The following is a 25,554-nucleotide window of genomic DNA, read 5'->3' as shown; positions in this document are numbered from 1 at the left end:
TATCAGTTATAAACAAGAGATAGTGAATGTATGGTCCTTCACCTCCATATCAAAGTTGTATGCTTCCTTAGTAGAAATACATATACATCTAACCATATACATCTGGAAGAAAACCATATAGCCAAAATAAATAGCCAGTCAGAGAATTGGAGATGTCTACGAAAGGACACATTATTTACCACCTTGATATTAGTGGCGTAGCGAGGTCGGGTGTCACCCGGTGCGGCACTTAATGGTGTCACCCCCCAGAGGCGTAGCGACCCTTCCAGGGGACAAACTTTCAAGTTTTCGATTTGCACCCCCCCCTCAAGTTTTTCTCTATATATTTTGCTATTTTTTTGCCTTGGTGTCACCCCCCTAAATGGTGTCACCCGGTGCGGTCCGTACCCCCCGCCCCCCCCCCCTCGCTACGCCCCTGCATTATATCAAATGTCGTTGTTAATGAGAAAACTTGTGCTCACGCATGGGGGTGACATCAGAACTGCTGCGGTTATGGTTTCTTGTGAGTTCCGTGCAGCGTAGAAAGGATTACTTCATCGTGGGAGTGGGGGGGGGGGGGGGTCACATTTGTTTTAGAACTATTTTAAGAACATTAAATTAATCTTTTTTAATACACCGTTTTGAAATTTAGTAAATATGAATCGAAACCATCGCAATACCTTAACTTAAGACAACTTTCAATTCTACCCCCCACCCCCCCACCCCATCCCCCAACACCTCTTCCCTAATGCCACCGATGTACTCCTCTTTATCTCAGGTACAGTACGTGCAGAGGCGTAGCGAGGGGGGGGGGGCGGGGGGTGCGGACCGCACCGGGTGACACCATTTAGGGGGGTGACACCAAGGCCAAAAATAGCAAAAATATATAGAGAAAAATGATAATTCCACTTAATTAAGTGATTACTTCTAGTTGAAATAGTGTTTTAGGGGTGCAAATCGTAAGTTTGAGGGGGGGTGCAAATCGAAAATTGAAAGTTTGTCCCCGGGAAGGGTCGCTACGCCTCTGGGGGGGGGGGGGGGGGGTGACAACATTAAGTGCCGCACCGGGTGACACCCGACCTCGCTACGCCACTGAGTACGTGTACTATTTTAAAGCCAACAACACGGGGAAAACACAAACAAGATGGCCGCCAAATTGGAGCGGGTCATTAAATAACAGCAATTGACTTGCAATAAATACACGGACAATAAAATTGATTTAAAACAACTTTAAATTTCCGTTACATAACCAGACCGTCCTAGAGTAATGTAGAGCAATAAAAGTTTAATGACATCCATTAATCAAGCTGTATTTTAACGTAATGGTCTTTTTCAACAGCTGACAAATAAAATGTTAAACCAAATCTCTCTTTTTAAGCTGTGCATAAGGTTGAACGCGATTAAACCCCCACTCTAATACCGTAAATTATAGATTAATTTTATTTCGCAAATTACTCATGTGTTGTAAAGCGTGAACGTATTTTTAAGGTTGTTTTTCGTGTTTATAGCCTGAGGGATGGTTGGGTTTTGTTGGGTTGGTAAGTATGCAGAGTTTTTAGTCCTTAAGCAATTAGGGGGAAATTGAATTTCCAGGGGGGGGGGAGCGGACACTGGTAAAAGTACATATTTTCTATATAAATTATATTTAGTTCGGGGGGGGATGGGGGGTGCTAGTCGTTCTAGGGGCTGCACCCCCCTCCCCGCAGAGATGTTTGTTAGAAACTCTACCCCTCACCCCTAAGCATATCGCCACAGTGAGCAGAAATCCCCACCCATGGGTGTGATACTGTTTTTTTTTTGAACGAACACCAGAGAGATTGGACTTTAATCTATTTGAAAAGAATTATGAATGCTCATCTTACAGATCTATTTAATATTCTCGTCTTCAAACTATTGATTGCCTAGCTGTTTCTGGCAAGTTGAAACATCTCTATTAAAGCTTGCAAAATTAATGTCAATTTTTTTTAATCCAGGAAGGAAAAATAATTGCTTTTGTGATAATGGAATCATTAAAAAAATTCAAATTTTAAAGAGCGATAATTATGTGTAATTACATATCTTTATCTAAGCCAGTTGAAAAAAAGGGCTAAATTAAATAATATGATGTCTGGCAAAGATATCTCTTGCAGTTGGGGATTATAAGAAAGAAAATCATAATCTTTAGTGCCCAAGACACAGTGGGCAGCGGAAGTAGAGTTCATATACTTCAATGACCTCGGCGTAGAAAGTGATAGTATAGTCAGCACTATTCCCATCCGCTTTAGTTTACCAAACTTGAATCAGGTACCCATCAGACTTGTGTGGGCTTCAAGACGCCTACTGGTTTCGGGTTAGCAGTTGTGCATTCTACCACCCCGTCCCATATATAGAACTTTGTTAGAGAAACCAAAATGTCTTATTAACAAACCACTTATGTGACTAAAGTAGAGACAAGAAATGTCCTGGCATTCAAACAAATGTCACACACATAAATAAATGTCACACTCACAAACACATGTCACACCCACAAATGCCACACCCACAAACAAATGCCACACCCACAAACAAATGCCACACCCACAAACACATGCCACACCCACAAATACATGCCACACTCACAAATGCCACACCCATGAACAAATGCCACACCCACAAACAAATGTCACACCCACAAACAAATGTCACACCCACGAAGAAAAAAAACACACCCACTCACCTCTTCTATGTGAAGTCCAGCCTTCTTCAAATTGTTAAAAAATTTCTGCCGCCATTTTTTTATCCGTTCCTCTGTGGCAGACACCGACTTTTTCGTTTCCACCTGCTCCTCGTACACCAGTATAAAGTCTGCAGACGATAGTAGAGATAACACAGTTCGAATCAGCTGTCGTTACGTCATCAGTTATTTCAAGAAAAGAACTCAATGAATTTTTCCCTCAGATATTTCAACAAAACAGCTCAATGAATTTTACCCCTAAGGTATTTTTAAAAAGTACTCAATGAATTTTTCCCTTTGATATATCACCAATAGAACTCAATGAATATTTCCACGAAAATATTTCCATATAAGAACTCAACACGTTTTCTTCACGGATGATTCAACAATAGAACAATGAATTTTCCTTCATATATTTTCAACAAAAGAACGCAATGAAAGTTTCCCTCAAATATTTCAACAAAACAAATCGCCAATTTTTCAAATATTGAAAAAAATAAACCGGGAGTGATCTCCCCTAAACTTTCTCGAATATTCTTATATAAAACAACAGGGGATGGGAACTCCATTTTAAATACCTAAAGTTTTTAAAATAGAATAAAATCTCGTAGAAAAAAGAATTGCACACCAAGTGAACGCCAAATGAATGTGCATAATAGTGCGCAATATTATTAGTTCTTTATAAATTTACATGCGTTTTTAGAGAAATCGGAAATAGCGTAAATTAGTACTTCCGGTCAACGGAAATTACTCAAAATTTGTCAGACGGTAGAGAATTAGATCTTTTACTTACATGTGAAATTTCATTTATCTATCTCAAATAGTACTCAAGTTATAGGCTTTTGAAAAATTCAAAGTAGAAAAAGTACCACTTCCGGTTATCGGAAATCGCTCAAAAGTTGATCTGGATCTACGATTTTGATAAAATACTTATATATGAAATTTCATCAACCTAGCTGTAACGGTACTCAAGTTATCGTGTTTACATACAGACAGACACACAGACAGACACACAGACATACGGACAAGATTGCAAAATTATGTTTTTCCGTATCAGTGAGATGTAAAACGTCGAGATTTGTAAAAATCTCGATTTTTTTTTTGCACGATTACAAGACTTTCTCTATACGAGAAAGTAAAAAGAAAACCAAAAATTAAATTGTTACCGACATTTTGAAAAAACACCGAACTCACCAATTTTCCGGAGTCCATCGTTGAAGTACAAGCCACTGTCCTCTTTCCGTAGATTGACGTGGACTGTGTTCTCTTCGGGTCCGTCCTGTGGTCAAGGGTGAAAATACAGGTATCTTAGTGGTGTTATCACGGGGTTCCGGGTTGTTGACATTTACATCAAAACAGGGTTCAGGGTTGTTGATATTTATATTTTCACAGGGCTCTGGGTTGTTTACATTGATAATAGGGTTTGGGGTTGTTTACATTGATATTAGGGTTTGGGGTTGTTTACATTGATATTAGGGTTTGGGGTTGTTTACATTGATAATAGGGTTTGGGGTTGTTTACATTGATAATAGGGTTTGGGGTTGTTTACATTGATATTAGGGTTTGGGGTTGTTTACATTGATAATAGGGTTTGGGGTTGTTTACATTGATAATAGGGTTTGGGGTTGTTTACATTGATAATAGGGTTTGGGGTTGTTTACATTGATAATAGGGTTTGGGGTTGTTTACATTGATAATAGGGTTTGGGGTTGTTTACATTGATATTAGGGTTTGGGGTTGTTTACATTGATAATAGGGTTTGGGGTTGTTTACATTGATATTAGGGTTTGGGGTTGTTTACATTGATAATAGGGTTTGGGGTTGTTTACATTGATATTAGGGTTTGGGGTTGTTTACATTGATAATAGGGTTTGGGGTTGTTTACATTGATATTAGGGTTTGGGGTTGTTTACATTGATAATAGGGTTTGGGGTTGTTTACATTGATATTAGGGTTTGGGGTTGTTTACATTGATAATAGGGTTTGGGGTTGTTTACATTGATATTAGGGTTTGGGGTTGTTTACATTAACATTATCACAGGGTTCAGGGTTGTTTATGATGACAGGGTTGAACATGTACGACACTGTTATTATCAAGGGTTTCAAGCTGGAAGACATCAACATTGTGACAGGGTTCATAATTGTTCATATCATCACAGGGTTCAGTGTTGCAAGTGCATTAAAAAAAGTCATTTTTCATTTGACCAATAAACACATTTTTTTATAGTACAAAACATTGTGTATAGTATGAATATGGTCATTATTAATCACCCTTTCCTGTTATCTAACCATTATCCTAAAAATAAGTCTGTTGCGTAACCTAACCCTAACCGTTGATTTTTCCCTGTATCGGAAAGCCTAAACTAAACAAGGTTAAATATTCTAATGAAATAAACAACTATGACCATTATGATTTAGTGTACTACGTTGACCAGTGATATCCATTACTAGAGCAAGGTACTCACTTTAGCTGAGTCAAGTTATAAGCTATCCCAGAAAGGTACAACAAGAACAAAATTAGTTTTTTTTCGTTTTGAATTGATTACAATTTTACTAAATGAGATTGTTGAATACGAATTTTACAGAAAGGAAAACAAAATTAAAGCAATACTTTTACATACAACTTTACAGGGACAGTGTGTGTGCGTGTGTGTGTGTGTGAGGGGGGGGGTGAGATGGGAGGAGTTGGGGGAGGGTACCACGTTTCGATACTATACTTTCTTTCAGCGTTCATATAATTTTTCTAACTAAATCGCCATTGTACCACATTAGCATAGCAAAAAAACCCCACTCCTTTTCTTAACAGGCACGACCAACTCACTATGTTGACCTCCTCCGTTCCAGAACTTTCTCCAAGGTCGAGTCTGGTTTCAGGGAAGCTCCTGGAACCTGGCTCAGCATGACCGGAAGTACCAAACGTGTCCAGCGTGACGCTAGCACGTGGTCCGGCACGCTCGTCTTTTTTCCCGCGCTTTTTCATAAACGCGGGAAATCTGGCGCGTTTCTTTTTACCCGCTACCGAAGACTTCAAATTCCCGTCAGTAGTTTGAGACCCACTGTCGACTGCCGGAGCCGTAAGAGCAGCAGCCGCGGCCCTTTCTTTTTCTTCCATTTCCGTTTTACGTTTCGCTTCTTCTTGCTCTAAGCCCGCCCTGTATTTGGCCGCCAAACTGGCCAGGGTTTCTTTCTTTTCTTCCTCCTCTGCCGGCTTGAAGACTTGAGTTGCCTGTTTGAATGTGGCCAGAACCGATTTGGTTTTTTTCTTGTCCGGGCTCGCGTTGGTTTTCTTTGCACGTGACTTGGCGTTCATGTCAGACGAGACCACGTGACCCACCGGAAACTGATCGCGGATTGGTTACACTCAGCCGCTGTGCATTATGGGAAGAAACCATCTCTCCGCATAGACTTTATGAGACTGTTTACTTCCATAGCTTAAAAATATCCCTTTTTTTCAGAAATATATACAAACATTCGGTAGTTTTCAATATCAGTTTACACCACACAAATGATTAGTGGGCAGGAAAAACATGTCCATTTGTCTTTCTGCATTAATTTCAATAACACAAAAATATACTTTTAAATCACCAAATATTAAGGTATAATTTAATTTAAAAATAAACACACCAAGAATATAATCAACACTAATTGAATATTTCGCCAATGAGCACAGTCTAGGGTTAATTAATAAACAAAATATGAGACACACCAAAAAATCTAAAACTCATGAAACCATAAAATTTTTTCCCCGAACACAATTGACCCAGACAATAATTACGTTCATGAAAAAATATTTTAAAATGTTTTGATCGATAGAATTCCAGAATTCCAGGGCTTGTATTTTTTGTTTTGTTTGAACAATTTAAAAAACCAAACAAATCTTTGCGCAACTCTCTCTCTCTCCTCTATAGCCGGATTACATTTAATTTAATAAGAAACTGTGAAGCTAGGAACGATAACTCTATTAAAGGGAAGTAAGAAGTAAAAAAATAGATTATTGGATTGCCCAACTGTTTTCTGTGATAAAAATGAAACTCGGAGTGAAATTTCTTATCAATAAATTAGCACCAGCTGATCATGATTAAATATTATAATGAGATTTAAAATTTGAACTTCTCGATGGAGGTAATTTGTACTATAGTTTTTTTTTATACACATAAGATTATCATATACTTATCCATCATTAAATCTCATTCATAAGTGTTGGATAATCATTCAAAAAGGTCCGACAAAAATGTCTTATTAACATATCTCAAGTCACATAATCCGTAAAAGCTGTAAAATATTCCAGGATAATCCTATATAATATTTAATTTCTATACAAGTGAATTAACAAACATCACAAACGATCATCAAAAAATACACGCAAAAGAATATCGTACATTTTATCTCCTACAGATCCTAAACTATCCCATAAAACTGTCGACCAGTTAGTTACACAAGATATCCTTTAAATTTACGAAAAATAACAAACGATTATACCATGCACCTTCTTTTTTTTATCACACAATACAGCCAACAAATATCCCAAAACTATAATCCGACATTGTCAAGCAAAATCCCGGAAGCATCCAATATTCCAAAAAATATCCATACAAATAAGCCACAGAAAGTATTGAATATTTGAATGTTATACGGAACACCTCACATATACTTAACAAATCCCACGAATATCTTACAAAAAAAAAACACCACACACCGCCACTTGAATACCCCACACAACACAAGACCACAGGGCCAAGTTCAGTTACTCATTGTTATTCCGCCAATGAGTAGACTAATTACGGCTCGGCATCCACTGGCCTAGCACACACCAGCTGGTGTTAGTACTCACACCGAATAACACGCGCACACACACAGTGTCCAACGTAAGCCAATTAAGCAATCCTAAATTAAGGCTATGAGGAAAATAATTAACATCCGCTGTGTCATTATGTAAGCGAGACCTCTTTGGATAAAGTGCGCGATCGTTTGCTCGCCACATACACACTTACAGTCATACATACATACGTGAGTACGGGCTTACATATACCGTAGAGATAGACATGGTGATGTTTTCTTTTCAAGGTTTTGAAAATAGAAAAAAAAAGTTGTAGAATAGTTTGAGTAAAATGTTCGGTAGAAAACGTGAGATGAAGGATGGTAATGGTAAAATGATGTTTTGTTTAAAATGCGATATAATAGATGACACTGGTAAAAAAAATTGTTGGATATGTGATATGTATGATGTTGCTAGGAAAAATATGGCTCGATCCCCTCCAACACAAAAAATTAAGAACGAAGAAGAAGAAGAAGCCGGTAAAAATGACGTTTGTTTAAAATGTGATATAATGGATGACACTGGTAAAATGATGTTTATTGAAAATATAAATGATGATACTGGTAAAATGATGTTTTGTTAGAAATGTGATATAAATGATGTTAATGATAAAATGATGTTTGTTTTTATTTTTGATATAGAAGAATTGGCTACAGGACATTACCCCCCCCCACCGGAAATTACCCCCCGGACATCCCCTCGTATTTACCCCCCGGAGCAATTACTCCCCCTGTCAATTACCCCCCCCCCCCCCGGAGAATTACCCCCCCCCCCCCCCCCCCCGCTCTCAAGTTAGAATCCTAACTCTCATTAAAATTCTATACCTATAAACTACTTTAATCCAAACCTTAAGGAAAAGACGAAAACCTAAGCATCCACCTTAGTCTAAAACTTCACACAAAACAAAAACCAACGCTAGACACAACCCTAACCCTAACCCTAACCCTAACCCTAACCCTAACACTAACCCTAACCCTAGCCCTAAACCTAGCTCTAACCCTAACCCTAAACCTAGCCCTAACCCTAACTCTAACCCTGTCCGGGGGGGGGTAATGTCCTACTGGGCGGGGGTAATGACAGGGGGGTAATTACTCCGGGGGTAATGTCGGGGGGGTGGGGGGAATGTCCGGGGGGTAATTGACAGGGGGGGGGGAAATACTAGTAGAATGATGTTTATTTAAAATTTGATGTAAATGTAAAGGATATTACTGATGTGTTGGTGGAAATGTTGGCAGTACGCTGAAGGGTCATGAGCTGAAGAAGAAAGAGCCGTGTAAGATGATTCGTTGATGTGGCTTGATGGTAGTGACCCGGTAAGTGGTGTATGTTTGACCAGGCGTTATAAGCCAAGGCCAGCGATACTATGGCTCTTATGTGGGAGCCGTTGAGCCAGGGGTCATTCAGCTGAGAGCTGGGGTTAGGCAGATACCACACGGGCCATTGAGCCAATCCAATGAACCATTCCAGTGAGCCAACCCAGTGAGCCAACCCAATGAGACAACCTAGTGAGCCAACCCAATGAGCCAACCCAATTAGCCAACCCAGTGAACCAACCCAGTGAGCCAACCCAATGAGCCAATCCAATGAACCATTCCAGTGAGGCAACCCAATGAGCCAACACAATGAGCCAACTCAATGAGCCAACCCAATGAGCCAACCCAATGAGCCAACCCAATGAGCCAACCCAGTGAGCCAACCAAGTGAGCCAACCCAGTGAGGCAACCCAATGAGCCAACACAGTGAACCATTCCAGTGAGCAAACCCAGTGAGCCAACTCAATGAGCCAACCCAATGAGCCAATCCAGTAGACTAACCCAATGAACCAACCCAGTCAGCCAACCCAGTAGACCAACCCAATGAACCAACACAGTGAGCCAACCCATGAGCAAACACAAGCAATCTCTATGAACCCTGTGAACCAATCCAGTAAACCAACCCAGTGAACCAACCCAGTGAACCAACCCAGTGAGCCAACCCAATAAGCCAACTAGTGAGCCAACCCATGGGCCAACCCAGTCAGCCAACCCAGTAGACCAACCCAATGAACCAACCCAATAAGCCAACTAGTGAGCCAATAAATGAACCAACACAAGCAGTTTCTGTGAGCCAACCCAGTAAACCAACCTAAAGAGCCGACTCAAAGTGCTATAACATTGCAGCAAAGCCAAGAGGCGGAAGTCAAGAGACTAGAGCCATGCAGCCAAAGAGACTCGTGCAGCTAGACATCATCACGTAGATATGAAGACATGCAACCATGGGGATGTTGCACATAGGAGTCATATAGCTGTGGGACCATACGGCAAAGGGGGGCACAGTTGACGTTGGCGTATACACAGGTCAACCAGCTATGGATTGCTTGAGTTCCCAGAGCTAGTGGTCACTCGACTATGGACCATGTCTGGTGCTAATGTCTAACTCTAAGACCATCCCGTCGAGGTTAGGTTTGGCAGCGAAGAGAACGAGGGTATGAATGCTGTTGGTGCGAGGTGTATGTAGGCCTACATGGTGTCACATTACAAACATGCATTAGCACACACACTTTAATTGGAATAGTTACTCACTTTACGCATGTCAAAACTGTACTTGTCTGAACGTCAATTGGTATTGCTTTTTCCGTCCAGGTGTTATTTTATTTACAGAATTGATTGCTAATTATCATTATATTATAGCCATCCCAGTAATTAATTTTTGTTATTAATAATATATTTAAAAAAATAATGTATTGCCTGGACTTGACGGACTTTGTGCAATTAATAAAATAGTATGGTGAACACCTGCTAGCGTGGGCGATATTTTTACATGTGTATATATACATATATATATATATATATATATATATATATATATATATATATATATATATATATATATATATATATATATATATATATATACGTATATATATATATATATATATATATATACGTATATATATATATATATATATATATATATATATATATATATATATATATATATATATATATATATATATATATATATATATATATATATATATATATATATATATATATATATATATATAAACTCATTGATCCCTGACTCAAAGGGAATATGTACCAGACTAAGATATCCCTGAATAAAGCCGCCATGTTTAATGGTGTACGTATAATCATATTCATTTCAATTATCAAGAACAACAAGGGAAATGTTCTGATTTATCATTAGCCCATTTGCCCATTGACATTTTCAGATTTCGGGGCGAATGACTTTTCTTTTTCTCTTATGATGTAATTTTTTTAACCCTTCACCTAATTGTGTAACAGTTGTAGTGGGGGTCGGAGCATGAGAGGGGGGGGGGGTTAGACGGTGTGCCACATATATGAACACAGTTACACATTTTATTTGTATGCTTTGCTTAGGTCAAGGTTAACATTTTGACTTGCAGATCAAAACGCTAATCCTTTGTCTACGATATGTTATGAACACACTGATATGTTAAACCAGTGGTGCTTAACTTGGGTTCGATCGAACCCCAGGGGTTTGGCGGGGGTCCAGACACACACCCGAGTCATTTGATTCACGATCGAATTTTGTCAGTGCGGACGATTGAACTATTAAGAAGGGGGGTTCAGTGAATGCGCATGTGAAACTAGTAGAGCCCAGTACCTCCAAAAAGGATAAGAACCAATGTGCTAAACGTCTATCTATCTCTGGTTTTCTTAAAATAATGTATACCAAATATTATTGAATCGAAACAATGTGTCGAAATTTAGTAGTTTACAGTTCTTTTTTTTATGGCGCCAGCTGTCATAAAGCTACGGAAAAATATAGTTACGTATAAATGTCATGTTATGTTCTTAATAAGTGATCATCTGATGGGCTGAATGGCTGGTCGTTTCATACTCTGAAAACGTGGTCATTCTATGGTTTGAATGGTCATTTTATGGTTAGATCAGAGGCTTAGCGATGGGGGGGGGGGGGGCAGGGGAGGGGGACATATGTCCCCGGGCACCGACCTTAGGGGGCGCCAAAATGGGTTGTAAAAACAAATGAAAATGTCATTTTAGCTGCATTTTTGCAGTTTGAGGGGGGGGGGGGGGTGCAAATTGAAAGTTTGAGGGGGGGGGGGGGTGAAAATCGAAAAGTTGAGGGGGGGGGGGGTACAAATCGAAAGTTTGCTCCCGAGGGGTCGCCAAATTGAATATTTGTCCCCGGGCGCCGGGAAGGGTCGCTACGCCTCTGGGTTAGATGCAGAAGTGATTTATTGGTGTGATTCTTTCAATTGACTAAACGAGTTATCGTTTCAATGTTCTACAAACGTGGTCATTCAACAAGGTTCTTGCTAATGTAATCCAGTGGTCATTTTACTGTCAGAACTAGTGATAATTTTCTTTTTTTAATGTTCTTAGAAAGTGGTTATTTGATAGTATTTTAGTTTCCATCCTATGAAGGTAACAAAAGCAGTGGCGTAGGCAGGGGGGGGGGTAAGGGGGGTCATAACCCCCATAGACCCCTCGGTATATATATAAAAAGTATGAGGGGGGGGGGGTGCAAATCGAAAGTTTGTCCCCGGGTAAAAATTGGACCCCCCCTTGAGACGATCCTGGCTACGCCACTGAACAAAATAAACACGATTTGCGAAGAGGAGCGAATTTCAAAGGCCAATAACTCTCAGTAAATTTGCATACACTATTTGCAAAGACTAGTACAAATATGCCTGAAAAGCTCTCGTCGTTGGCCTATGTCCCGGGGGGAGGGGGGCGACAGGTAACCTAAATCACCCTAAATTCGGCTTCATAATCAAATAAGACATTTATTTTTACGATTATCAAAAATAAAAACAGTAAACTGATAGATTTTATGTCATAGTACATTGTGTTGTTCTGCTCATGAATGTTAACATCAGATTATTAGTTGAATAGCTTCCCTTTATTTACACACTAAACGCCTCTACACATGACACCCAATGCTTGTGTTTTTACCGGAAATATCCGAACTTGTACCGGCAATACCCGAACATTTTCATTGAGCAAAATCAATTGTCTCTATCTTAACATACGCAATTACGCTGGGCAATTTTGTTTTCATATGCGGCCGCATTATCACTATCATCGATAATTGTTGCGAACAGATGTAATTATTACAATAACTAGGCTTCAATAATTATTTTATGACACAGCATTGGTCATTTATTTTTTTTATCAACGTAACTCATATTGCGTTGTAAGGTTTCTTGGTGACAGGGGTATGTATAACGAAAAGGGAGAAGACAACGGTATGATGATAATTTTTCAACCTCACATAATAATTTCAACAAATATTCATTCCATATCGATTAGTCAAATACTAGTCAGAACATTAAAAAGAAAGGTCCACCACAATGGAGTTATCGGACGTGGGCACAATGAATACATTGAGAATTTTTGTAAGAGGGGTTGTCTCCCTGAATGGTCATTGCAACAGAATAATGGGGAGGGGGGCGGGGTCGGAGGGAGGGGGGTATGGTGAGGGGGGGGGGGGTAGTATTCTACTCGGCCATCCGACAATGGACTCATCCAAAAATAAGGGGCGTTGTGTTGATAATCGTTAGCTGCTAACTAATGCTACCAGATGATGATTGATTTTAACGGTGTCCGAAGGTGGACTCTTCCAGTCAATGGCGTAAGAAGGTTTCGTTCATGGTAGGGGGGGGGGCGGTTAAAATTTATTTCTACGCCATTGATTAGAATATACGGTTAGCGATTAGCAGAGTTTCTTCCGAAATGAAATTTATATAATTTATATAGAAAATATATACTTTTAGTGAAGAAAAAGGGATTATCAGGCAATGCTATGAAATGTATTCCCTAGTAATTTTTTTCACAATAAAACCAACGGTAATTAGTCCAGTTTTAGTCATACCCCAAACCCTTAACTATAATCAAGTCTAATCTTACTGAAATATTAACAAATACATCCATTTAATATTGGCCATTTCAATAGTATGAAATTTAGGCCTATTACTTAATTTTTTTTTCACCATTAAATGATTCCTAATCAGTCTAATCTTAGTCATAGCCCAAACCTTTAACTGTAATCAATTCTAATCTAACTCAAATATAAACAACAAATTCCTTAAATATGGGCAATTCCGTTCCAGTAAGTAAATCGTCTGGTAGTCTGATCTGCGGGTTATTTCATGGACTGAAAATGTGGTCATGTTATTGTTCGAATGGTTATATTACTGTTAGAAGTATCAGTCATTTCATAGTGTAATTCTGGGATTTTTCAGTCGACTAAACTAATTCAACTCACCTCTTGTAGAAATTGATAATCGAAGTCCTGCCCATGTCGAATTTTCCTTAACATTTCAGCTCGTCTTATAAAACTAGTCTCGCTTCCACACACGTAAACAAAACTACTCGTGTATTTTTTAACGCTGATGACGTAATCGTTTTGTGTGTACTTTGTTATTCACAAAGTCTCCATTGAGGAGAAAAAAACATTGACACACTAACAATAATACTGTGAACTGTCTATCCACGATCGGTAACTCTAAATAAATGTATCATTTGTTTAGATATTCCAAAAGTAAACATACACATCTAAACACAAAATTACAACTTGCTAGTATCACGTGCGGGTATTAATGAAACAAACCAAAAACAATAAACGGCCTGTAAAATAATTGGACCACGTGACATCCAGAGATGCCTACAGAAAACGATATTGTTAAGTTATCGATCCTGTCATTAATCAATCATTAATTTTTTGTATAGGTATAACAAAATGATTGCTGACACTACACATCAAATGAACAATCGCACTATTGATTAAAATGTTGTTGGTCTTTGGCTGTGTGAGATGGTACATATGCTAAACAAATAATATTACGGTTAGGTTAGGGTTTAGACAGTGGCGTAGCTAGGCCGGGTGTCACCCGGTGCGGCACCTAATGGTGTCACACCCCTCCTCCCCCTCTTGTCGGTATTCTTATTAATGACTTAACATTAAAATACATTTTAACCATTTAACCTGGGTTTATATATTGAAAGGTTAGGTTTGTAGAGAGGTTAAGTTTGGATAATGGACAGGAGAACACTTAGTCGCTGGAATTGAATATGTTTTAATTTATTCAGAAATAATGTTATGAAACTAGCATAATTCTAGAAGACGAATGAATATGGAAATCTGAAAGCAGGACTTGGCAAGGAGCTAGGAACATACTATGCTATACCGATTAAATATGTATTAAAGAATAAAGTATTTAAGCTACTAGCACAAGCTGTGATGTTTAACACGTGATATTTGTTACAGCTTTAGCGCACAACACATCATATTTTTAGGTTCGACTTTTAACACATCTAATTGTTGATTTTAATATATTTAGCTTCGAATTACAACACATGATATTTTAGCTTGGATATTTTTAGTTCCCACATGCTATTTATGAGTTCTAATCTACCAGAAAGACGAAAGGCTTGCAGAGAATACACATAATACAGATGAGTGCACACAATACACGCGATAACAAGCACATAACACAACACATCATACACTAGACTGCATGCAACATATGCGGTAACTAGCGAATAGCACAACACATTAACACCAGGTTACACACACATACGCGATAACTAACACATAACACACGAAACATCAACACCAGACTACACACAAGGCAGGTGACACACAAACAAACAAACAAATCAATTGTTTCAGTTCTTCTAGCGTCGCCACAAATAAAGACACAATGTTCACAAGTCATTTTATCCTAGTCAAATAAACTTGTTGACAAGACCAAGTATAAATGACCACACTTGAATGCACAGAACAAACAGAATTAAGGCCAGTCTACTTTTGTCTACGTGTTGACCATTCCACTGACTACGTAATGAGTTCTACGATCGATGCCACATAACGTTATGAAACAATAGAACAACAGCGATAAGAGAAGAGCTCAGTGAATATAAATGGTACTTTGTATGTTGTATCAGTGGCGTCACCAGGTCGGGTGTCACCCCTTGCTGTAACTGGGGATACCCCCCCTCCACCCTTCTCCAAATATTTTGGAGTTTCGGTTATTGTCAAACCTCTCTTCCACTTTTTAAAGCACTATTTAAACTAAATAAAATATTGTTTTGAGGAGCACATTTTATTTTCGATTTGGTGTCACCCGCTAAATGGTGTTAAAAGTGCCCCCCCCCCACCCCACTCGCACCAGCGTTGTTACGATGCTGGTTGCGTTTGATTAATGGATCTGGTATTGTTTATCAAGTCACAAATATACATTTCAAGGTACCAGTGTTAACATTAAACGGTACAGTGTCATCAGGGCTAGCAAATACTTCCTAATAAGGACCAGAGCCATTTATAAGAAAAAAAGGCAGACAATAAAAAAATGGAATATTCGAGAAGAACAGGGTTTAAAACTGGCTGGGGGCTTAATGAGAAGGGGCAGGACAGAGTAAAGGAGGACGCTGATAAAAATGACAATGCATCGTTCCGACGGTCATCTGAAACTGAGGGACAACTTAATGTCCAATTGTCTTTCTTCATCTTCTTCGTCAGCCTTTTAATTGAGCTATTAGACGAGATTTTGTCCAACACAATTAAGTATTACGTGCCAACATGATGCGTGACATGGGATGTTGACTTCGATTTCAGCCTGCATTTATTTTTGTATTTCGTTCTATATCCTTTTTTTCACCACAAATGTCAAGTTTTTTAAGATTCCTAGATGGATTGCTATTCCCAGCTATCGAGCCTTCTCTACCCGGGGGGTTTGAACTCAGGACTTTTCGGCTTAGCACCCGTGAGTTTACCGCAGCGATTCACTCATGCAATTTAACAGTTCAATTTCTAATACTTTTTAAAAGATACTTATCAAAACATTATATTTATAATATCATGCTACATTTGTAATGGCATTGGAATTTAGGGGTTTATCACTGCCTTATACATTTTTAACAGACTAGATGCACAAAGAGATAAAGATGGAGATCGTTTCCACCAACTTGAGCGTTTTATTTCCTTCCCTCACGTATTGCAACCCATGGTATCGATGTAGAAAGTCTCGTAACTGGTACTGAACTCGCGACTTGAGGTTTAGCAAGTGTGAGGTCTATTACTAGACCAAGAACACTGTAATCTTTACGCACTCAACTCAATATTTAACGCTGCGTTCAAGATTTTCTAGATGTCGAGATCGTTTATCTCCCATCAGGAACTATTTTCCATTCGATTGACTTTTTGTTTTTATTTTCATTTAAATTTTTTTTTTACATTTCTGCATTTTAAATTTCCCAGCCTTGATCCAGCATTAATGGCCTCAAGATTAAACCTGGCTTTAAAAAAAAAAGTAACAGAATTGAAATCGCCATAATTTTTAAGGCTAAAGCAAAGATTGATCTTAACTAAATCTTCACATTGCGCAGGCTAGCTTTTTTTGTCGACATTTTTCCAAATTCCAAGTTTATAAGCCTAGTTCATATCAAAGGCTATATATATATATATATATATATATATATATATATATATATATATATATATATATATATATATATATATATATATATATATATATATATATATATATATATATATATATATATATATATATATATATATATATATATATATATATATATATATATATATATATATATATATATATATACAATATACCAGGGCTGAACGCCTGGTTTCTTTCAAACATTTGTTTTCGGAGAGGGACACTTACAATTTCCGAGGTGACGGAAACGGGTTAAAATGTATATTTTGTAATAAATCATAATTTTTTTCCCCTATTTTGTCAGAGTGGAAGTACTTTGGCCGTGCCTCCCCCTCCCCCCCCCCCCACCCATTGAAAAATGTCGGCTAGAAACTGATGGACGCAGGGTGGAGGCGATGACAACCGATACCTTCTAAAGCCGTTGAGCCGGGTCTATGCCTCCACTTGCTGACCTGACGAGCTGTGCCCGTGGGTGAGGCTCGGCCACGAGCTAACAACTCGACCCTGACACCCTGAGTCTTTGATGTCTGAATAACATCATCAGTGAGGTTTTTATTTGGCTGTAAGATTTTGACAGCAACCAGATAACAATGATTTAGTTGCTCAAAGCAATTTCAATCATGGCATCTTTTAATCTTGTCATTACAAAAAATATCGATAATGATATACATATCATTTAATCATGGCTTTATTTTCTCACTTATTTTCTCATTTATTTTCTCGTTAATGGTATCCATGACGGGGGAGGTTAGAAGACCATCACATCAAAGAGTTATCGCTAATGATTTTTAACACCGCCATGCAGCAAAACGCCACGAAGCTAGCCGTCAAAGCTAGCGCCCGTCTGTTTTATCAGTTCGCGTTAGCTGATTACCTGATATCGAGCTCAGCTAAATTTTTGTTAGCTGTGCTCGTTTTGAAGATGGTTTTTGTCCTATCTTTGTCCTAATATTGTAAAGGCAAAGTGCTTTTGTTCTAACTTTTAAAACGTTTTTTTTTTTGTTATCTACGTTGAACGTGTTATTTGTTCAACTTTTAATTCGTATTTTCTGTTTGATAGCTATAAAAAACAAACAAAAAAACTTTGATATGTCCCTTGTTGAAGATCAAAACAAAATTGGAATTAATGATGAAATTAATTAATAATAATATTAAAAACATATTGCAGAAATTATTTCTAACTTTTACATTTTTAGTTTAGCTTTCCGAGTAATGCTCATTAATTTAAAAAGTATTATCAGCTCTCAGTTTACTTTATTCAATTAATCAATGGTCTTTAACCCTCAACATTTTCTCAATGGCTTCTCAATATTTTTTCAAAATTTTCTCACTATTTGCTTACTATTTTCTTAATATTTCCTTAATATTTTCTCAATATTTTAAAATATTTTCTTACTATTTTCTACCTTTGTCTTGTTCTTAAGTCCTCCGAGCCGTAGTTTACTTGATTGTTTACCCTAAAAACGATACCTCAATTTACCAGTAATTGTACTCCATGTTTGCCTAGAATCAATAATCCCACCCCGTCTCTCACTGTCCAACCTCCCCCCCCCCCACCAATATAATAGATCCTTCAATTAACACAGCTATCTAGTGTGACAAAGTGGTACATTTCTCTTGACGATAACATCGGTAATTCCCACATTAACAGTTCAAAGGGACCTAGACTGACTAGTACTATGAAAGTGTTACATATGGGTAATCACCCCTAAACATAGCACACACTACAAACTAGTGCATAACCCAGCACTTATGGGGTTTATACAGGGTGTTATAGTCAGGGGGAAGTTGTATTTAAGGGTTTTTTCCCTCTTATCTACTTAATTGCATCATGAAATAATAAAATTAGTTATATTAAGAAAATATATATTAGTTATTATTATTATTATTTATGCCAATTCAAGCCCGATGCTTTAAAAAAGATAGCTCTTTTGTTATTATTGTGGTTGTTTTTCATGGCTTAAAATCTTAAGTTTTTTTTAGTTGTGACATTTAATCGTTCGACACGAAAGTGAAGATTTACTGGAACTCTATATTTTTAATTTAGTAGAGAGGTTCTAACTGTAGCGGTACGGCTAACCGAAGTGATATCTGATATGGATGAGGAAGAAAATAACAGAGAGATGCTTGACGCTGGCGGTGAAGTGTAGTAGTGATGATCTCTGTTCACAGTTGACGCGTGTGTTGTAGGGCGGATCAATTGTTTACACGCTGGCAGCACGCTTTGGTGAACTCCAACAATGGGGGAAGTGTGTTGGTAGAGTGGTGGTGGGAGGGGTGGGGGATGGAGGGTGTGAGTGGGGAAAGGGTGATGGATGGGGGATCTAGGTGAAAGGTTGAGTAGGGGATAAAAGAGGATTTGTGGAGGATAGAGGGGGATTAGTGAGGATGATAGATGGGTGTGAGTAAATTAGGGTGTTTGGGGGTAGAAGAGGATAGAGAGAAAGGGGAATTTGTGAAGGATACAGGGGGATTAGTGAAGATAAAGGTGGTTGGGTGTGAGTAGAGGAGGATGTTTGGGGGTAGAAATGGATAGAGAAAGGGGGGAAAGGGGTATCCATAGGTGGTTGGAGGGTATATCGAGATGGGTAGAGGGTGGGGGGTAGAGTGGAACTTAGGCGGATGGGTTGGGGCTAGAGAGGGATAGAGTGAGATGGGTGGGGGTAGAGGGGGATGGGTGGGACTTGAAAGTGATTAGTAATGGATGGGTGAGGTGGTGAAATTGGGGGAAAGGTGTGGACATTGTGGAGATGGGTAATTTTACAATTGTGAGGAAACTGTAAATTACGATGGTGATGGAGTGGAAGAGGATTGGTAGAGGTGGTCATTGATGGTGAGGGCATGTGGTCATTTATGGTGTGAAAGATGTGGTCATTATTGTGTGGGGGATGTTGTTATTGATGGTGTGGGGGATGTGGTCCCTGATGAAGTCGGGGATGTGGTTATCTTTGGTGTGGGGGATGTGGTCATTGATGGTGTGGGGATGTGGGAGATGTGGTCATTGATGGTGTGGGGGATGTGGTCATCGATGGTGTGGGGATGTGGGAGATGTGGTCATTGATGGTGTGGGGGATGTGGTCATCGATGGTGTGGGGGATGTGGTCATCGATGGTGTGGGGGGATGTGGTCATTGATTGTGTGGGGATGTGGGGGATGTGGTCATCGAAGGTGTGGGGGATGTGGGAGGATGTGTTCATTGATGGTGTGGTGGATGTGGTATGATGGTGAGGGGGATTGACTGTGACCATAGGAATCATAAAAGGGAATGTTGGAGATGACATGGCGAGGGGTAGGGGTGCTACAGATACATGGTTAGATGTTTCATAGATGTCCGACTAGGGGGGGGGGGGGAGGTCGGGTGCTATGTCCTCCATTATTTAAGCATACGAGACGATAATCTTTTGAGCAGCTAACCATTCTATTGCCTTAGATTATTCGTGTGTGAAATCTTGTTAGTATCGTCTTCACATTTCATCAGCAGTTAAATAATTTATATCCACTGAGCAACTCAGAAAATGTTTAAAAAATGTAGAGATCACAATTGTTTTTTGAATGGTTTAGCATAATGCTTGCAACAAAATCGATCGAGAAATCGATATCATATATGAGGAGGGGGGGGGGAATGTTACTCAATGAGAGAGTGACAGGTGGGAGGGGCGGGGAGGAGGAAGCATAAGTGGTGTGTTGATTGGTGACAGATGGTGAAGGATGGGTGGGATGGGTGGTGAGAGGTTGGGGGATGGGTGGTGAGAGGTTGGGGAATGGGTGGTGATAGGGTGGGGGATGGGTGGTGATAGGGTGGGGGATGGGTGGTGAGAAATTGGGGGATGGGTGGTGAGAGGTTGGGGGATGGGTGGTGAGAGGGTGGGGGATGGGTGGTGAGAAATTGGGGGATGGGTGGTGATAGGGTGGGGGATGGGTGGTGATAGGGTGGGGGATGGGTGGTGAGAAATTGGGGGATGGGTGGTGAGAGGTTGGGGGATGGGTGGTGAGAGGGTGGGGGATGGGTGGTGAGAAATTGGGGGATGGGTGGTGATAGGGTGGGGGATGGGTGGTGAGAAATTGGGGGATGGGTGGTGAGAGGTTGGGGGATGGGTGGTGATAGGGTGGGGGATGGGTGGTGAGAGGGTGGGGGATGGGTGGTGAGAAATTGGGGGATGGGTGGTGAGAGGTTGGGGGATGGGTGGTGAGAGGGTGGGGGATGGGTGGTGAGAAATTGGGGGATGGGTGGTGATAGGGTGGGGGATGGGTGGTGATAGGGTGGGGGATGGGTGGTGATAGGGTGGGGAATGGGTGGTGAGAGGGTGGGGGATGGGTGGACAGAGGTTGGGGGATGGGTGGTGAGAGGTTGGGGGATGGGTGGTGAGAGGGTGGGGGATGGGTGGTGAGAGGGTGGGGGATGGGTGGTGAGAGGTTGGGGGATGGGTGGTGAGAGGGTGGGGGATGGGTGGTGAGAGGGTGGGGGATGGGTGGTGAGAGGGTGGGGGATGGGTGGCGAGAGGTTGGGGGATGGGTGGTGAGAGGGTGGGGGATGGGTGGTGAGAGGGTGGGGGATGGGTGGTGAGAGGGTGGGGGATGGGTGGTGAGAAATTGGGGGATGGGTGGTGAGAGGGTGGGGGATGGGTGGTGAGAGGGTGGGGGATGGGTGGTGAGAAATTGGGGGATGGGTGGTGAGAGGGTGGGGGATGGGTGGTGATAGGGTTAGGGATGGGTGGTGATAGGGTGGGGAATGGGTGGTGAGAGGGTGGGGGATGGGTGGACAGAGGTTGGGGGATGGGTGGTGAGAGGTTGGGGGATGGGTGGTGAGAGGGTGGGGGATGGGTGGTGAGAGGTTGTGGGATGGGTGGTGAGAGGGTGGGGGATGGGTGGTGAGAGGGTGGGGGATGGGTGGTGAGAAATTGGGGGATGGGTGGTGAGAGGTTGGGGGATGGGTGGTGATAGGGTGGGGGATGGGTGGTGAGAAATTGGGGGATGGGTGGTGAGAGGTTGGGGGATGGGTGGTGAGAAATTGGGGGATGGGTGGTGAGAAATTGGGGGATGGGTGGTGATAGGGTGGGGGATGGGTGGTGAGAGGGTGGGGGATGGGTGGTGAGAAATTGGGGGATGGGTGGTGAGAGGTTGGGGGATGGGTGGTGATAGGGTGGGGGATGGGTGGTGAGAAATTGGGGGATGGGTGGTGAGAGGTTGGGGGATGGGTGGTGAGAGGGTGGGGGATGGGTGGTGAGAGGGTGGGGATGGGTGGTGAGAGGGTGGGGATGGTGATGAGAGGTTGGGGGATGGGTGGTGAGAGGGTGGGGATGGGTGGTGAGAGGTTGGGGGATGGGTGGTGAGAGGGTGGGGATGGTGATGAGAGGTTGGGGGATGGGTGGTGAGAGGTTGGGGGGTAGGTGGTGAGAAGTGGGGGGTGGGTGGGTGGGTTGGGAGATGGGTGGTCAAGAGGGTTGGAGGGATTTGGTTGTCAAGAGGTTGGTGGGGTTGAATTGTGAAGAGAATGAGTGGGATGAGTTTGAAGAGGATTGTGGGAATTGGGTTGTCAAGATGTTGGGAGTGGGTGGTCTAGAGGATGAGTGGAAGGGTTGTGAAGAGGTTGGTGGGGTCGGGTTATGAAGCGAATTGGTTTAGCCGATAATGGGAAATGAAGAGGTTCAGATCCACATGAATCTTTAAAAATCTACTAGTATAGATATTTTAATAAAGTGGGCTCTATTGGCTTAGACATACCTCATCATATTTTTTAGTGTAGATTTGTTTTCAGTTGGGACGGTTTAGGATTAATTTAAGTTTTCTACTTAACTTTTGTTTTGCTTGTGTTAGGTATATGATCCTAATTCATAACTAATACATTTAGTACTTGGTTCATCTTTTAACTAGATTTGTTAGTTAGAATTGGATTCTGGATCGGTAATAATAAACTGTTAAGTTTAGGGCTGAGTTTAGGTCAGATATGCTCGTTCTATGAGCGCCTCGAATACGAAGTCATAAATATAACTGCAGACATTATTAAAAACAATTTTGTTTTGTTTTAATATCTGCCTCCTTTCACCTTGGGGAACCTAATTGTATTAAGAAACGACAAACCTGTATCAGAAAACCGAATGCTAGATAGACACACTACGATAGGCCGCGTATAGCCGAGTTATTGGAAATTTTCTGTTTTGTTTTTGTTTCTCACTGTTTGACCTAATTAGTCCCTGCAAGGTTACCAGTCGCGTGTAGTTTATCAATCGTGTGAGTTCGTCAATTGTGTGCTTGTCTATGCTATTCAGTGATTAAAGCTCACTTAATATTTACACTTCCTGTTTATGATTAAAAAGCTATGGACTACATGTGACGGATAAGATACGTCGAAAAACGAAAAGATCATTGTGAAATTCATTTGGGTTATCACTTTTTTTATCTACTTAGTGAGTTTGCTGATACATAACACAAATATAAGACATTTTATATTTCATGACACTTCTGTAGTTTACCCAGAGGAGTAGCGAAGGGGGGGGGGGCGGGGGGCGGGGGGTGCGGATCGCACCGGGTGACACCATTTAGGGGGGTGACACCAAGGCAAAAAATAGCAAAATATATAGAGAAAAACTTGAGAGGGGTGCAAATCGAAAGCTTGAGGGGGGGGGGGGAGGGGGGTGCAAATCTAAAGTTTGAGGGGGGTGCAGATCGAAAATTTGAAAGTTTATTCCCGGGAAGGGTTGCTACGCCTCTGTGGGGTGACACCATTAAGTGCCGCACTGGGTAACACCCGACCTCGCTACGCCATTGAGTTTACCTATCCTCATAATTATAATATTTGAAGGAAACTCCCCCCCCTCCACTTTCTCAACAAATAAACCGGGAGTGATCTCCCCTAAACTTTCTCGAATATTCTTATATAAAATAACAGGGGATGGGAACTCGGGCTATAGACATGATTTTTAATCCATTTTAAATACTTAAAGTTTTAAAAATAGAATAAAATCTCGTAGACAAATTAATTGCACACCAAGTGAACGCGAATAAAAAAGCGCATAATAGTGCGCAATATTATTAGTACTTTTAAAATGTACATTAGTTTTTTGAGAAATCGGAAGTAGCGTAAATAAGTACTTCCGGTCAACGAAAAATTCTCAAAATTTGACAGAAAGTAGAGAATTAGATCTTTTACTTACATATCAAATTTCATTTATCTATCTGAAATAGTACTCAAGTTATAGACTTTTGAAAAATTCAAAGTAGAAAAAGTACCACTTCCGGTTATCCGAAATCGCTCAAAAGTTGATACGGATCTACGATTTTGATAAAATACTTATATATGAAATTTCATCAACCTAGCTGTAACGGTACTCAAGTTATCGTGTTTACACACACAGACACACAGACACACAGACACACACACACACAGACATACGGACAAGATTGCAAAATTATGTTTTTCCGTATCAGTGAGGTGTAAAACGTCGAGATTTGTAAAAATCTCGATTTTTTTTTTTTTGCACGATTACAATACTTTCTCTATACTACGTATATACGAGAAAGTAAAAAAAATGTTATCGTGTTTACACACGGACACACACACACACAGACACACAGACATACGGACAGAATTGCAAAGCCCAGTTTTTCAGACAGGAATACGCATAAAACCTTTTAATTTTGATAAATCTGGATTGATAATTTTTGCCCGATTAAAATAAGTCCTCTATACTTCGGATGTGATGAAGGACTGAGGTGTAATACGGTGAAAATAGTTAAAATTTCAAGTGATTTTTGTGCACGATTACAATACTTTCTCTATACTTCGTATATACGAGAAAGTAAAAAAAACAAGTTAAAAAAGAATGACTTAGTGAATCAGGTACGTCATCTTATTCATCTAAACTTTCTAATGCAGGAATGTTTTGCGAAAGTGAGATCAAAGAAAAACAAAATCAATGCTATAGCTCAGGGGTCTCCAAACTACGGCCCGCAAGGTCCTCTCATCCGGCCCGCGGCGATCTTTTTGTCCACAGAAAAAAATGTCTGTTAGAGGTGGCTGAGGAACTTTGCCCAGAAAATTCAAAACAATTTGAAAATGTAGCTTTGGGTGCAAATACCTTTGCCCATCGTGTTGCAGACATTAGTGAAACCATCTTGACTCAAATAGCGAAAAATGCAAGCAAGTTTCGCCATTTCTTAATTGCAATGGATGAGTCGCTGGACAGCTTTTCCACCTATCACCTGCTTGTGTTCATTAGGGGTGTGGATAAAGACCTGAACATAAAACAAGAGCTGGTTTCCCTACATAACATGTATGGCACTGTTTTATTGGGGGGGGGGGGGATGGGTGTAAGTTTACGGGGGGGGGGGGGGGGGGCTCCATAACACCGAAGATATGCCTTGAAGAAACTCTGGCCCCCGAACTGATATTTCATAGTCAATGCGGCCCTTGGTCTGAAAAGTTTGGAGACCCCTGCTATAGCTGAAAAAATCTCCGGTACAGAGACGTATCATAACAAGCTTTTAAATGCACGAAAACGATCAATTAAAAATAATTTGTTTTCTTCAATCAAGTTTTTGTCACTCTTAATATCTTTAATATATCTTAGCGACCAAAGCTTACATTAAAGAAAATAAATTAGTTTTTTTTAT

At 40.4% G+C, this 25,554-nt stretch overlaps 1 protein-coding gene across 4 annotated transcripts in view; it reads right to left on the bottom strand.

Annotated features, from left to right (window-relative positions):
* LOC131929761 (anoctamin-7) overlaps positions 1-13,844 on the bottom strand; it is a 34,976-nt gene extending 21,132 nt beyond the window's left edge. For 3 of the 4 annotated variants that reach the window (XM_059286116.1, XM_059286117.1, XM_059286118.1), the window contains exons 1-3: positions 5,493-6,208; positions 3,866-3,950; positions 2,675-2,802 (exon numbers count right to left, since the gene is read on the bottom strand). In XM_059286116.1, the coding sequence (XP_059142099.1) occupies positions 2,675-2,802; positions 3,866-3,950; positions 5,493-5,981 (702 nt within the window). In that variant the 5' untranslated portion in view covers positions 5,982-6,208. Of the gene's footprint in view, positions 1-2,674; positions 2,803-3,865; positions 3,951-5,492; positions 6,209-13,745 lie in introns of those variants that run through there. The other variant, XM_059286119.1, reaches the window with a different exon arrangement.
* Between the last annotated feature and the right edge of the window lie 11,710 nt (positions 13,845-25,554).

This window comes from Physella acuta, unplaced genomic scaffold, assembly GCF_028476545.2.
Source record: "Physella acuta isolate Inbredline_101_S28 unplaced genomic scaffold, ASM2847654v3 ptg001671l, whole genome shotgun sequence".
Taxonomy (NCBI): domain Eukaryota; kingdom Metazoa; phylum Mollusca; class Gastropoda; family Physidae; genus Physella; species Physella acuta.
Note: the sequence above shows the minus strand (reverse complement) of the source record. Positions and strands in the feature narration are given on the sequence as shown.